The sequence below is a fragment of the Molothrus aeneus genome, chromosome 20, assembly GCF_037042795.1.
Source record: "Molothrus aeneus isolate 106 chromosome 20, BPBGC_Maene_1.0, whole genome shotgun sequence".
Classification (NCBI taxonomy): Eukaryota; Metazoa; Chordata; class Aves; order Passeriformes; family Icteridae; genus Molothrus; species Molothrus aeneus.
This window is the reverse complement of record NC_089665.1, coordinates 7,895,674-7,910,052: the sequence shown is the minus strand read 5'-3', so window position 1 is coordinate 7,910,052 and position 14,379 is coordinate 7,895,674. Positions and strand designations below refer to the sequence as shown.

The following is a 14,379-nucleotide window of genomic DNA, read 5'->3' as shown; positions in this document are numbered from 1 at the left end:
ACTCTTCATTTCAGCACCACAGAGGGCTCCACGGCCATGCTCCCCTTCCATCGAGGGGACACTGGGGGAGCTGACTCCCAGCAGGTCACACGGAGCATCCCAGCAGTGATTTTCTGCTGTGGGCAGCAAGGAGCAGGGCTCGAGCACTCAGGGGCAATCCGGTGTGGAGCGGGGCAGCAGCGCAAGATCCGCGCTGGGAGCGGCGGGCGCTGCTCGGGAGCCGCCGGGAGGTGGCGGCGTCCGCCGGCCGGGAGGGACCCGGGAGCGGGACCCGCGTCCCTTCGGAGCGCTGCCCTCAGCCCCTCCTGTCCCCAGTGCCGTGTCCCCAGTGCCCTGCAGGGTCACGGAGCAGCGCTGGGACGTGCGGGAATGCGGGGTTTGGGACCGGCACGGCCCGGGCACTTCCTGAGCGCCGAGCTGAGCCCCCGTCCCGCTCCCAGCCCGCCGGGACACGGCACAGGCAGAGCTGCCCGGCTGCCATCGGCCCCAGCTGCTCTCCCTGGGGATGCTCTGCAGGCACAAGTGCTGCAGTCGCTCACAGAAGGGCCCCGACACTCCTTTAATCCCACTTGGAGAATTTCTTGTTTGCAAATAGCAAACGTGGAAGGAAACCTGTGATGTGCCGTGAGTGGGGGAACCGTTCTTCCCCTTGCTCTGCAGAGATCCTCTGGCTGCTGCTGGGGTAGTTTCAGGGGAAGAATTAGTACAGGGCTGCTGTCAGCATTCCCAGTGGCACCTGTTTGCTTTTCAAACATCTTTCCTTTCCTGGATGGCTTTAAGGGACTCTGGCAATGCCACACCAATTCCTACTCACAGTGATGGGAAGAGAGGCCTGGCACCACTCTTTGAAGCTTGGGCTGCTCTGTTAACCAAATGTGCTCTCCCTTTCCTCAATTTTTTTCCCCTGAGAAATATTAATTCATGCAGCAATTGCACCCTTTTGTTCCCCAAAGCTCAGCAATAAGGACTCAAAGCCATGGCAAGTGATTTCAGTGTGGATGGCTCTGACCTGCTGGGCCCTCCTCGGTCAGATGAGGTGAAGTGGTGATATCCAGCTCCCCAAAAAGAAGGGCACTGTGAGAGCCCTCTGTGACACTGATCCAAGCAGGATTTCCATGTGCTGACAGCAAAGCCTGCTCTGCATGGCAATGTGAGATGAAATGAAGCAGGGAAGGAATGTACAGTCCAGGGAGAGATGGAAAAGGGTTCAGAGAAACAGGCTGCTCCCTGCCAAGCAGAGTGAGAGCAGTGCTGCCATTGAGGAGTCCTGTGACACCAGCAGGTGAAACTTTTCAGAGCCTTCTGTGCCTGTGACCTGGGCAGGATGGGATTAGCAGTGTAATGAAACCTCTCCAGGTTGGCAGAAAGGGCAGGATCAATATAGCTCATGGATTAGGCTGAGAATAGAAGTGTGGGAAGCCTGCAGCCTGCTCAGCTTGGCTTTCCACTTCCAAATCACTCAGGCAGCAAGGATGCCCAGAATGAGCTCCTGAGCGAGCACTGTGTGTGCTGCAGGCCTGCACTGCTCCTGATGGAAGGAGGCTCAGGTTCTTCTGGAAGAGCACTGGGTGTAGCTGGAAGGGGCCAGTGGCAGGGTGGGAGCACATCCAGCAGTTGCCTTGGCTTCTTGAAACAACTGCTTGTGCCTGGGCTGGAGAACTTGATTACAGATTATAAAAAGCCTGTTGTGTTTGTGCTGGCTAAAGGCATTAGAAAGCAGAGCAGGATATTTAGGGTGCTCATTTGCATATCACTGAGGCAATGCAAGGCTTAGCTGGCTTTTGCATTTGCAGGGAGATTTTCTGTGGATTCCCTGATCACATGGGCTTACACAGGCTCACCCACAAACAGCTCCCTCTTCCCAACAGCAGCACAGCACTTTTCCATGGCCTGAACATGCCTTTCAGCTCCATCCAGACAGCCTCAATCCCACATCACCCTTGTTTCATTAAGCCCCTCTGGTGCACAGCCCTGCACGCCTGCCAGATCAAATTATAAATACTGGGAATTTCAATGAGACTGGAACTATATTTGGAAAGGCTTAGCATAAGCAGCAGCATGGGAGCTCCCCGTTCCTTTGGTGTTTGTAGGTCATGTCAGATGTGATGTAATCAGAGCAGCAAGGCTTGCACAGAGCTCCAGCAGCCTCTTGATGCTGCTGGAGAAATGGAAATGTTCTCTGTATGTGGGTCTGTTTCAAACCTGAATGGATTTGAGGCACAGCCCATATTCAGGACCAGAGTGAAACCTGCATGAGCAGAAAGTGGCTCAGTTAGATGGGGCCTGACAGCCAGCAGTGACATCAACCACTGCAGCCCCTTGTCCTTTGTGCTGCACACAGAGCTCTGCTGCAGCCCAAGGCTGAACAAAGGAAAGGTCCCAGGAATGAAGCTGGCACTAATGCTCCTCTTTCATGAACTGGGGAATGAAGGGACTGGAGTCAGAGCTCAGCTTAAGGGCATTCTGCCATCTTGGCTCATGCTGTCTCATTAGGCCTGCAACTTCCTGCTAGCAGAGAATTAAAACTGATTTGCTGTGACTCATTCAAATCCTACAATGATTTGGGAATTAGCATTAAAGGAGCACAGCCTGGATGGCTGCTGAAGGAGCAGGAGATTGACTGGGTGGGCCTGGCTGAGCCACCTTCCTATGCTGTGTCCAAACAACTGAGTGACAGCTTTGTGCTTAAAAAAGGTCCACACATTTGCCCCTGGGCAGGCACTGTTTGCCAGAGATAAGGGCTGCAGCTCTGCTCTAGAAAAGGGGTCAGGAGCAACCTCCTTCTGTACTTTGTTTCTTTCCTTTCCCTACTTGTACAGAGAATTTCTCAGAGATTCTTGCTCACAGGTGGAAGCAGCCACTACAGTTTGTTGTGCCTGCAGATTTCAGATTTCTTTCTGAGCACGGTTCAGTGGAGGCTTAACTTGCTACATGCAAATATTTTTGGCTAAATGGGTAATTGTTTCTGAGGCTTGTGTCACAGAAAAGGAAAAAGGCTTGTAAGCAGGATGTGACCAAAAACTGTGACTAAGCTGAGGGACCTGGAAAGAGCACTCAAATTCACCCAAGAGGCACAGGCCAGACACTGCATCACACCACTGAGGCAGGACAACCCCAAGGGACTGAAAAGTGACTGTAGAGAAGCCTGAAGTGGTAAAAAATTGCAGGAAGATAAAAGTTCAGCTGTGGGTTTCATCTGCAGTGCAGGGATGAGTTGGGCAGCTGAACCCTGGACACAGCAGGGATGTCAAGGACTGCAGGGTGGGGATGTGGGGTGGGAGGGGAGGTGATGGAGCTCCTACCTTCAGGTAACTTCCCCTCTGAATGCAGGTACCTGTGAAAGAAGAGATACAAGGGGTCAACACTCAGTGGAATGACTCAAATCCTGATTTTACAGGAATAGAACCCTGCACATTGAACCAAGCCTTTTCATTTAACACCCAGAGACAATGGCCAATCTCATGAGAAACTTCAGGAGCCCACACTGGCAGGGCTAAGCCTCATTCCCCACACCATTCTGCCATTCCTTCCCTCATCCTGCCTGCTGGGACACAAATAAGCTCCATAAATCAAATTCACTCTCAGACTTCCCAAAGGAAACCCAAGAGGCTGCCAAAGGCTGTTCAGCCCTGGGAGCACCTCTGGCTCTGCTGGCCAGGGGAATTGCCTCAGCAGCTGCTCCTCTTTGGGCACCAGCTCTTTTTTGCTAACCCAGGCTGGCACTGGGACATCTCTTTGCTCACCAAGACTTTGATCCCTTCATTACTTTGTCCTGGGAAGTCTCTGCAGCAAAACAGAACAGGAGGACCAAGGATGGGAGATGTGAATGGTGATGGCACTTCCATCAGGAAGTGTAAGCAAACGGCCCTTGGATGGTGAGGACATCAGAGGGTGTTCATTCAATTCCTTTCTTAATTCTCTTGCTTTTTCTGCTCATGGCTTTGGAGCCATCCTGGATTTGGCCCACGGCAGGGCTGGGAAGCAGCAGGTCTCCAGCAGATGGCACTCAGGGCTGTCCCACACCCAGTCCTGCTCTTCCAGGAGAAAAAGACATCCAAACAATGGAACATTTGCCAAAAGGAGAAAGGAAATAATAATAAAAAAAAAGTTATTTAACCCTGTGTAATATTTAAAGAGATTGTTATCACCTAATAGTGGTGTATCTGACAAAGGACAATGTGCCAGTTCATGTGTAAATCAGCCAGGATAAAACATGCATTATATGTAAACTGCTGTGTTTCTCCAGTCACTTTCAAACTAGGATTATCTCTGGCTGTTGGTTAAGTTCAAGGAAAAGGATTAGCTACACAGGCCTAGACAAAATAGGAAGCACGGAGTGATGAATACCCAATGCAATACAAAGCAGAAGTCAAGCCAGAAATGCAGGTCATGACAGAACTCAAACAGCAATCAGAAAACATATTTAAGCAGATTCTCCTGCCAGTGGTGTCCTCTGCTCCAGAGGCAGAGCAATGCCATCTCCTGCTAAACAATGGCCTTGGAATAGTGACTTGGCCACCTTCTGCCCCACCATTCAAACCTTACTGCCCTGACAAAGACTGTTAGATGTTGCCTTGTAATTTAAATGTCTCCATGAATATCTGCTCTGCTCTTCTGCCAGAGGTTTCTTCCCCCAAGTGGAATCTGGCCACCCAAAGAAATGATTCAGCACTTGGTACAGTTAGTAAGGATGGGAAACTTTTAGAATAAGCTTGTAGCGATAAAGCAGTGAGTGGTTGTGAAATCTGGCAAAGTCTGAAAGCCCAGTGTGTGTTCTGGGTGTGCTGCTCTGCCATGGAGGCACCTTCAAAGCCCTGAGCTGCTCCAGGAGGGAACCAATAATAACCACTCCTGTCACTAGAAACAGGAGTGAGAGATCCAGCTCATATGGAAACGATTCAGCAGGAGGCAGGGAGCATCTTCAGCAGGGAAGAAAAGTGTGATTCAGCAGTAAATGGAGGAGTTTGTGCTTGTGTACAGGTTCAGGGAGACACAAACTGTGTTTGGTTACCGAAAGGTCCTCAAAGCTGCTGCCAGCAGACCTGTCACTCATCTGGAAGAACAGGCATGAAGAAACTGCATCTCTCCTCATCCTTTTTGTCCCAATCCAAGTGCTTCAATTCCCAGCAAGGCTCAGTGCAGAGCCCTGGGATCGGGCTCCACCCAGCTCTGTGTGCAGAGGAATTGCAGCCTTGCTCATTTGTATTTCTCTGTGGTTGCAGAGAGAGAGAGAAACACGAAGCTCTACCTCCTGCACACGTTCACAAAATGAGCCAATCCTCTCCCAAATCCATCTTCTCACTCCCATCTCCACCCTGCTGGAGTGTCTCCATGGGACACTTCCAAGTAGGGGAGAGGTTGCAGCTCTCAGTTGTTGCCATTTTGGGAACGTTGTTTTACAGATTGGACTTGCTGTGGTTTGGTTGAAATGAAAGAGTTTGGCATAAAATCTCAAAAAGTAAAACACAGGCTCTTTTTCAGGAGATTTTTCCATGTGGGTGTTTTGTTTTTTCTTCCCGGAGAGACTTTTTATAATCCTTTTTAAACACAAAGTGACCTAAGGTGGCTCATTCCCACCCACTGCCCAGGTGCCAGAGCCTGCTGGTTACAGGGCACCTCTCCTGCAATGCCTGTGGTAGGTTCAGGTCCAGTGTAAGACCCTCTGCAGGGAAGAATTTGGGAAGACCATGAGACATCCAAAGGCTCCAACCATTTGTGCCCTGCAAGATCTCAGCCCCAGCTCCTCCCTCAAGGCCCAGCTGCTTTGAAGGCTCTGCAGCCACCAGCTCCATCTGCTCAGCAGAAACCCTGAAATGGCCCAAAGCCCTCACCCTGCAGCCTCCAGGACTGAGCTGGCTCCCAAATTCCCTGTCTTCACTCAGGCATCCTCAGGAAAGGTGTGAGTGGGTCAGCTCCTCTGTGGCACTGAGCAGTGAAACATCCCAAGCTGTTCCAAGAAGGAACAAGTCAAGATGGAGCTGAAACCTCAGTCCTGGGGAGCACAGAACTCCTCTGGGGCCCATGCCCACGAGGGTGTGTTACAGTCTGGGTGATGTTCTGTTTGATGAGAAGTTGTTCATTGAATTCAGTGACTTCACTCTCCAAATCGTTTCCCAAGCCAGAGGCAAAACCCTTCACTGAACTGACTGCTGGCTGCTGTGGAGCACTGGGGAAATACAGTTTTGAAGAGCATGGCAAAGAATGGATGTCTTAAAGCTGCATTGGGGCTCCATTTAGGATCCCAACCTCTAATCTGCCCAATTAATCTGATGAAACAGATGTGAAGGAGGAAGAACAGGCAGTCTCCTAGGAATCACAGAGACATTAGAAGGATATCCTTGCCAGATGTTGGATGTTTGCTCTCTGGAATGCCTCCTCCCTCCCTAGCTGGATTTTCTGGCTCCATTTCCATGCACCCTGAACTACACCATAGAGCAGCACTTTGTACAACACTGCTCAGGCTCTCTGTGCTCACACGTGGGGCAGAGGCCAAAGATGGTTCTGCCAGTGACAATCAGAGATGTTCCAGCTGCCAGAGCTGTCCTGGCTCTGTGCTTTGGGCCTTGCACTGTCTGGGAGAGGAATGTGCAGTGCCACTGCTCCCCTCACTGTGACACAGGGAAGGACACTCCCTGAGGCTGCTTCTTTGGAAAAAAACCTTCTTTAGGGGGAATCCCTTCTGTGCTGGTGCTCCATGCTCAGATTTAATCCTGATGGCTCTCAACAGTGTCATGGAAGGGCACTGGGATGAATGAACTTGGTCAAATGAAGGAATGAGGGAAAGGGATAAAGGAAAGAGATAAAATCTAGAATTACACACCCAGCTATGGGATAAATGCCAGGGCAGAGAGCTTTGAGGGGAAGTCTCAAGGATAGACAGCAGAGTACAATTCTGTCTCAGCCTTATGGGGACAGTCTGGCTGCAAACACAGCCATCACTCATAAGCTCCCCCAGGACATTTAAGATCAGTAAAACAAGTGAGAAATGCATGGGCTGTAGCTGCTGAAAGAAGAGAGGGATCTCCCAGCCCCACACTATAAGAGGGCACCAAATAAAAATGATAAATGGGATATCCTTCACTCTAATCAAGCTAATCACCCAAACCCAGCTTCCTCCCTGTCCTTTAAGACCTGGCCTTGGGAATTCCACAGAAGCTTACAGCAGAACTGTGCTCTGTTGGGGTGGGATGCAGTTGGTGGCCTCTGAGAATGGCTCCCACCAAGTGGGACTGGCTGGACACTGCTGCTCTTTGTTTCCACACACGGATTTGCAGCTGGCATTTACCCAACCCTCCCCTTCCAGGGAGGCTCAGTGCAGCCTCTGCACAATGTCCATGGCATTGGCCATTCAGGAGTGGGGCATTCAGTGGCCAGGCTGGGACATGGCAGTGCCACAAGGCATTGGTGGCACTCGGGCTGCATCCTAATCCACTGCTGAGCGATAAAACTCCCAAATATCATCTCTGCACAGCCTCATTTACAACCTGCCACAGAGCTGGTGAATGTTCACAAACATCCTGCAGGACTGGGAGGTGTTTTTCCAAATGGAACTGACGAGAATAGGCTCAGCTAATGATTCCTTGATGTAGCTTTTTATATGGCATCATTGATAGAAGTTTTATGGATGCAGTTGCTATAACAACATAATGCACAGTGGTTAAATATAGCAGCTCCTATTTTCCACTCAGTTTGCTCTGCCCTAAGCAGACAAGACTATTCTTTTCTGTTCTAGCTGGGATAAAATGGATTTGATAGCTCACTAAAGAAAACAAGTGGTACAGTCCTCCCTCCTCCTCCTCCTCACAAAGATGATTCCTCTCCATCCTAAGCAAGCAAACAACAAACCCAACAGCCCCCCATTTGCCAGGCTCCTGGGCCAGAGGGGCTGTTTAAAATCAAAATGCACAGTGACTCATGCAAAACTAAACCACCTTGATGTTACATGTGATCTCAGTGCAGGCACTGCCATTTCAGAGTGCAGGAAAGAGAGGTTCTCCAATGTTCCTGCCACAGAGTATTTACCAAGCTCATCACCACAGTGCCTTGTGACTGGCCAAATGCTGAGGGGGGATAAAGTGACCTGGATGTCACTCAAAACCTGCTCTTCCTTGAGGATGAGAGTAAAGGATCCAACCTCCCATGGCAACAGGGAAAGCTCCTGTTTTGGGGGATAAAAGAGGATGATGTTGCCAAATCAAGCTACAGAAGATTGCTTCCAGTCCTCCCTGCTTTGCTGCAGTGGGTTTTTCTTGCGTTTGGGTTGTTTTGTTTTTTTTCTGCTTGGAAGCCAGAACTGAAATACTCCCAGGGGAGACTGAAATCAAATAGTAATTTGTGTTCCTCTCCCATCCTGTTTTTTCTTATTTTTCCCTTGCAGAAGAACCAATCCATCGTTGAACCCTGGCATTTCCCAGTTCCTCCCAGATCTGAAGGCCAGGCAGGCACACACAGCAGCAGCTGGACTCCTGCAAGCTGCTGCAAGGGAAAGAGCTCATTTCTTCTGAGTAGCTCCTGCTCCTTTGAACATAACCTCTGTTCCAGACACTGGGAAGAATATTTATGCCCTTAGCAGACAATACTGAGCATCTGCTCAGCTATGACCATTTCCTGAACTGTTTTATTCCTTTTGAAGTTGTTCAATAATCTGCACCTCCTGAAGTGAGGAGTTGTGGGAGGGGTCACAGAGCCCGTTCCAGCCCTGCTCTTGCAGAAAGTAATCTCATGGAAGTGGGCACAAGCCTGTCCCCCAGAGACTGGGAGCATCCAAAAGAGCTGAGGATCACTGCACCAGCTTCATCCTTTCCTCCACTTTGCACAGTGGAGGCAGAACCCTGCAGGACTTGTTTGAAGAAGGTTAATAAATACATTGCAGATGATACCTGGAGGGGAGAGGTCGTTTGCCTTTCCCTTGCCATGCAGCACTGGGGCCCCAGGGGCAGCCACTGCTGCTCTGCAGAGCTCTGCTGGCACAGGGGCACAGGGGAAGCCTCAGTTTATGCTCCCAGAGCTGCCTGGACTGGCCAACATGTGAGAACTCATCAGGGCACTGAGAGTCAGGAGTGATACAGTCACGCTCTACTTCCTCCATAACACAAACTGAAAAATAATGAGGGCAAGCAAGGCACTAAAAATAAACTTAACCTTTCAGCAGCCACGGCATCACTCCTGCCACATGCAGATGATGGGGCTACCATGATTAATTCTGCTGATTCAGGACTGGAAGGGAGACAAGACAAAAAGCAGCCCCTAGTTAATGAGAATTGCTTGTGCTCTGGTGTCCCCATCAGCATGGATCTCATCAGCCCAGTGTTCTGCTCCAGCTGAGCACCAATGCAAAGCTCTGGGTTCAAGGGAATTGTACACAATGAGCATTTCCTGGTAACATGCTCTGAGACAAGAAGAGGGTTAGATCCCCACTGCACACACAGGAAACATAAAGCATGAAGGTGGGAAAGTGATTTCTGCACAGCCACAAAGTAAGACAAGAGTAGAACTGGGGTCAAAATCAAGAGATTTCCTTAAATTTCTCATCTATAACTCAGCTGCTAACTTGTTTTCCCATGATCTCTTCAGGGTGGAGGAGGATACCTAACAACCTGCCTTTCATTCCTCCTTGTAGGTCACAGAGCAGTTGAGTGAGCAAACAGAGGCCCAGGCAGCTGGAAGCTCTTTAGGCCCTCTGTGCCAATGGTGTGAGCATTGGTCATCAACCTCTGCTCCTCAGTGTTCAACCTCTGCTCCTCAGTGTTCAATCTCTGCCCAACCTCTGCTCCTCAGTGTTCAGCCTCTGCCCAACCTCTGTTCTCAGTGTTCAACCTCTGCCCAACCTCTGCTCCTCAGTGTTCAATCTCTGCCCAACCTCTGTTCTCAATGTTCAGCCTCTCCCCAACCTCTGCTCATCAGTGTCAGCCTCTGCCCAACCTCTGCTCCTCAGTGTTCAGCCTGTGCTCAACCTCTGCTCACTCCTCAAACTGTGCCTGAATCCACCTCCCCATCCAGCCCAAACACAGCACTGCTTCTTTAACCCCACCCTCTCTCCTCTGTTAGGCAATTTCAGAAGTTGCTGGGAAAGCCATGATCCCCCTCTAACACTGAATTCCAGCCATCAAAGCTCTCAGCATCTTCCCAGAGGAGCTGGAGGTCCCAGTATGGGTTCTGTGGCACTGCAGCTTTCTCTAGGCAAGTGAGAAAGGCAAATCACTGTGATGTTGTCAGCAAGGACAGCCAGAAGAATTTGTTTATTTGAATTGCACAGATGATTCAGAAAACAAATGGGTGCTATAAATACAAAGCTGTACTTGCAAAGAGTTCTTCTCATGCCTGGGAAAGCCAGGGGCAGCTCTGGAGGAAATCTCTCTAGGACACAGAAAGGTCTGAATGAGCAGAGGGTTAAAGTAAAATACAGTGGCTGTCTTGCCAGCAAAATCTGAGTGATTTTAATAAAGGGATTTCTGTCTATTAACCTCACCATCATAACATGGAGATACAGGGTCTCAAAATGTAAGGAATAAAATGGTGAAGAAACTAACAGACTATTCCTAAAAGTGGTAAATAGGGACAGCTCCAGTGAAAGAGCAATGTTCTTGAGCAGAGAGGTAAATTCAGGTACCTGGACAAGATGGAAACATCCTCTGCTGAAGAACTTTCCAAAACCCACCTGCCACCAGCTCAGGCATCAGATACTCACACACTCCTCAAAGCAGAGTGCAAAGTGATCTGTGGCATATTTTAGTGGGATCAAGGACAGGAAGAGCAAAGAGGGCCCAGTGAAAGGGAGTCTGGCAAGCTCCCAGCTGATAGAACACTAAAAGTTGCTGTAGGTTACTTCCAGAGCTGTGGCAGTTTCTCCAGACAGTGTCATGTCCCACAGCCTGAGCAGTGAAGTGAACACTGCCCTGGCTCTGTTTCCTCAGCAGCACCAGCCCAGCCCAGAGAAGTTTGCAGACATTGTACCTGACAGCTTTGTAGAGAGAGATGTGGTTGGCATGGCCACTCACTCCTCCTGCATCGAACGTCACCACCTGCAATAAACACACAACAAGAAGCATTTAGGAGCAGGAGGAGGAACCTGAGCAGTTCCCACATTTGACATCCAAGCCCCGACCCAGCCCTTTGTGTCTAATGAGCTGTTTATGTGTTGCACAATGAGGCCTTGTGTGTGAACTCCTCACGCCACAGAAACACAAGCAAACAAACAAGGCACTCTGGAAGCAGATGAGTGCACAGCCCAGCAGCCTGAACAACAGAGAGATGACAAAGATCGTGTCCCCACTGGCAGGATGCACTTGTTACTTATTACCGGGGCAAAAGGTCACTTTCAGAGTGATCTGTTGCAAATGTGTTCCTGACCCCAGAGGTCCAGCTCTATGAATCACTCTCCCCTGGACCTGAGAACATCCTCCAGTGCCTGTGGATGACAGGGTGAAGCCATGGTTTGAATCAGGACATTGTTGCAACACGAGCCACACGAGCATGTATGCCTGTCCTGGCTCTGATAGGAGAAGCAGCCTTTTTAAATAATCTGAATGCACTTTTTGTACAACTAAACCAGGCTTTTCACTGAATTAGATTGTATTGTTAATTGCTTCTCTGCAGGGAGAGATGGGAACTCCAAAATGCAGAAGTAATGTGTGCACAGAGCACTGCCCAGAGCCCAGAACACCCCTGGCTCCCTGCCCTCAGAGCCACCAACAGAGTGCCAGGGCTGAGGCATCACCCTTGGGACCCCTCCCTGTCTGGGGCTGTGCAATGGGCACTTAAAGGCTCCCAGTGCCAACCAAGCAGCCAAAGTGGCAGCACAGAGTGTAGAAAGGACAGGGAATGTGCCATGCTCTTTGCAGGGAGTGACAGTGACAGTCCCTGGACAGAGCAAAGCTCAGGGCTTGCTCCGGGAGAGGCCCAGCAGCAGAGCTCTCCACAGCTCCCTTCTCTGGGAGCAGGAAGAAATCATCAACTCCCACATTTCAGGCAATGTTTGCTTCCTTGCCAGCTTGTTCTCTCCTCAGGGAAGGAAATGCTGCAGCCCTGCTCACTCACTGCACCTCCCTTCCCAAAATCTATTTTATATGCAGGGCCTGGAGCACTGGGTTAGAGATCAGGGGAAGATCAAAGCCACCGTGCCCGTCCTGCAGCGTGCTCCTCCAGCAGGAGAGGCCCTCCCAGCCAGGGGATATTGAGTCAGGAGGGAGAGGAAACACAAAGGCAGTGATGAGAAATACTTCAAACCCCACAAACTTCACACAAGCCTGCTTATAAACCCACCCACCCACAGTCAGACTTTCCACTTTGCCCAGTGGCCAGCAAGCCCCAGGTTGCTCTTTGCTGGCAGGAACTGGTGGGACCAAAATTGGTTTCATTCACATACAAAACAGCATTTTTTGATCAACTCCCATTTTATAAGGAGAAGAAGGATGTGTTTAACCTTGGCTGCTGCTGCACATCAGCACTAGCAGAGAGCTCTGCAGGGCTGAGCCCTCTCTGTGGATATCAGCTTGTGGAGGAGCTCATCATGAAATTCAGCACAGCTCAGGGTGAGCACAGCACCCTGGACTTTACAGATGAGAAAAAAAACACACTCTGAAATCACTGCTACTTAGAGTGGTACTTCCCTGAGATGACAACATCCCCCACTCACTGCAGGCAGAATAAATTCCTATTCAGGTGAATAACAGTGTGAGTCTGATAAGGGCTGGACTTGCACTAAACCTTTTTACTCATGGGGACAGAGAGAGGGTTTGTCTCTTCTGTCTGCTCCCTGATTTTCATGTAATTTGTACAAACAGAACATTTTTAAGAGCAGCACCCTGCTGTCAAACGTGGTTGAAATTAGCCAATGGGCTCTAAAGGCTTTTGAAACATGCATGTGCACATACATATAAATACAATTGCATTATTCCTGTTTCCTTAGGAAATCAAACTAAAAACCCCAGACAAGCCAAAACACACATTTTTTCTTCTGGGGAGGTTACAAGAGAACAAACCAGAAGACTGAGATAAGAGACTTCAGTGAGCAGACTAAATAAACTAATCATTGTTTTTACAAAACTGGCTCGGGCCAACTGTGGGAGCAACAAGGCTGGGTTAGGAAATATTCTTGACATGGGAATTATCTGTTCAGAAACACCTTTGCAGGTTTTCCTTCTCCACATCTGTTTTGAAACAGAAGCTGCTGAGCTTATGTAACATCTGAAGCAGCTGAGGAGGCTACAGAGAGCCCATTTTCAATTGCTGTAGTGCAGTTTACTGTTACTGTTTACTGAATTGCCTGTCTCTTCAAAGAAAGGGAGTTTTAAGTACAATTCCCAAGGTATCTGCACAGTGACTTGGCCAAGGTGGCATTGCTGTGTCTGATCCCTCTCAGCACACACCTGGCTCTGGGACAGCAGGGATATCCCACCCTAAATATAACATATATCATCTAAATATCTATATAAGTAATCAGGGCTCTGATTCCACAGCACCACTGTACTGTTCATGACTTAAAGCAGGCAGAAATCACATGTAAATCAATCCCTCTGGCTTCAGGGATTCATTTCATTGATAAGGAATTTGAATTTCTTTCTCACATGCTGAAGATATTTTCACACGGGAGCATTTGCTCCTTCCACACAGTGCAGCTCCTGCTGTGCTGGCTTTTAACTCCCAACCTGAACCAGGCTGATGATGAAATCAAGCAAACAATCAGGACAGGATGAGAAAACCTGAACATCTTGAAAGTGTCTGACTTAAAAACAGGCTTAGCCAGTTCTGGGAGCGAAAGGCTGGGATAGTAAATATACTTCATGTGGAAATTATTGCTCAATGAAATCTTTAGGGCAAGAGGGAGTTCCCTCCCCACACCTGTTCTGAAATGGGAGCTGCTGCTGTTGCTGGTTTTTCTTCTAGGTGACCTTGGTATTCAGGAAATGGAGCTTTCACTGGTGGAAGCCAGAGCAGCAGCCAAGACAAACAGGTCCAGAAATCCCTTCCGGAGAGGGGAGAGCACAGAGGAAATTACTCAATTACCAGCACAAGAGAAAACTCCTGAGAGCTCTGGAGTCCATGATCCCTCCTCACACCTCAAAGCTGAGGTTCTCCTCCTCTCTCTGGTGTCACACAGTGCTTCAAACACAGCACACATCTGCTGTGGGGACACAAAGGTCTCTGCTTTTTAACAAGAGACATCCCTTAAAATGCTACAGCAAGCAGCTCCACTTCTCATGGCCTTCCCTGAGCATCTCTCCTTGCACTCCCAGAGCCCAGGGAGGCACAAACTCCCTCTGAGTCCCTTCTGAGTTTGGAGATGTCTTTTGTGTCTGATTTAGGAGCAACAAGAGCCTGCCTGGAGCTCACACAATACTGTGTAACTTCTTTTTTTACACACCAAACACTTTCTAATCT

General features: G+C 49.3%; 1 protein-coding gene across 1 annotated transcript in view; it reads right to left on the bottom strand.

The window, feature by feature from the left end:
• PIGL (phosphatidylinositol glycan anchor biosynthesis class L) overlaps positions 1 to 14,379 on the bottom strand; it is a 53,174-nt gene that overhangs the window by 2,802 nt on the left and 35,993 nt on the right. Inside the window, exons 4-5 of the mRNA XM_066563399.1 lie at positions 10,954 to 11,021; positions 3,303 to 3,334 (exon numbers count right to left, since the gene is read on the bottom strand). Of these exons, the coding sequence (XP_066419496.1) occupies positions 3,303 to 3,334; positions 10,954 to 11,021 (100 nt within the window). The remainder of the gene's footprint in view (positions 1 to 3,302; positions 3,335 to 10,953; positions 11,022 to 14,379) is intronic.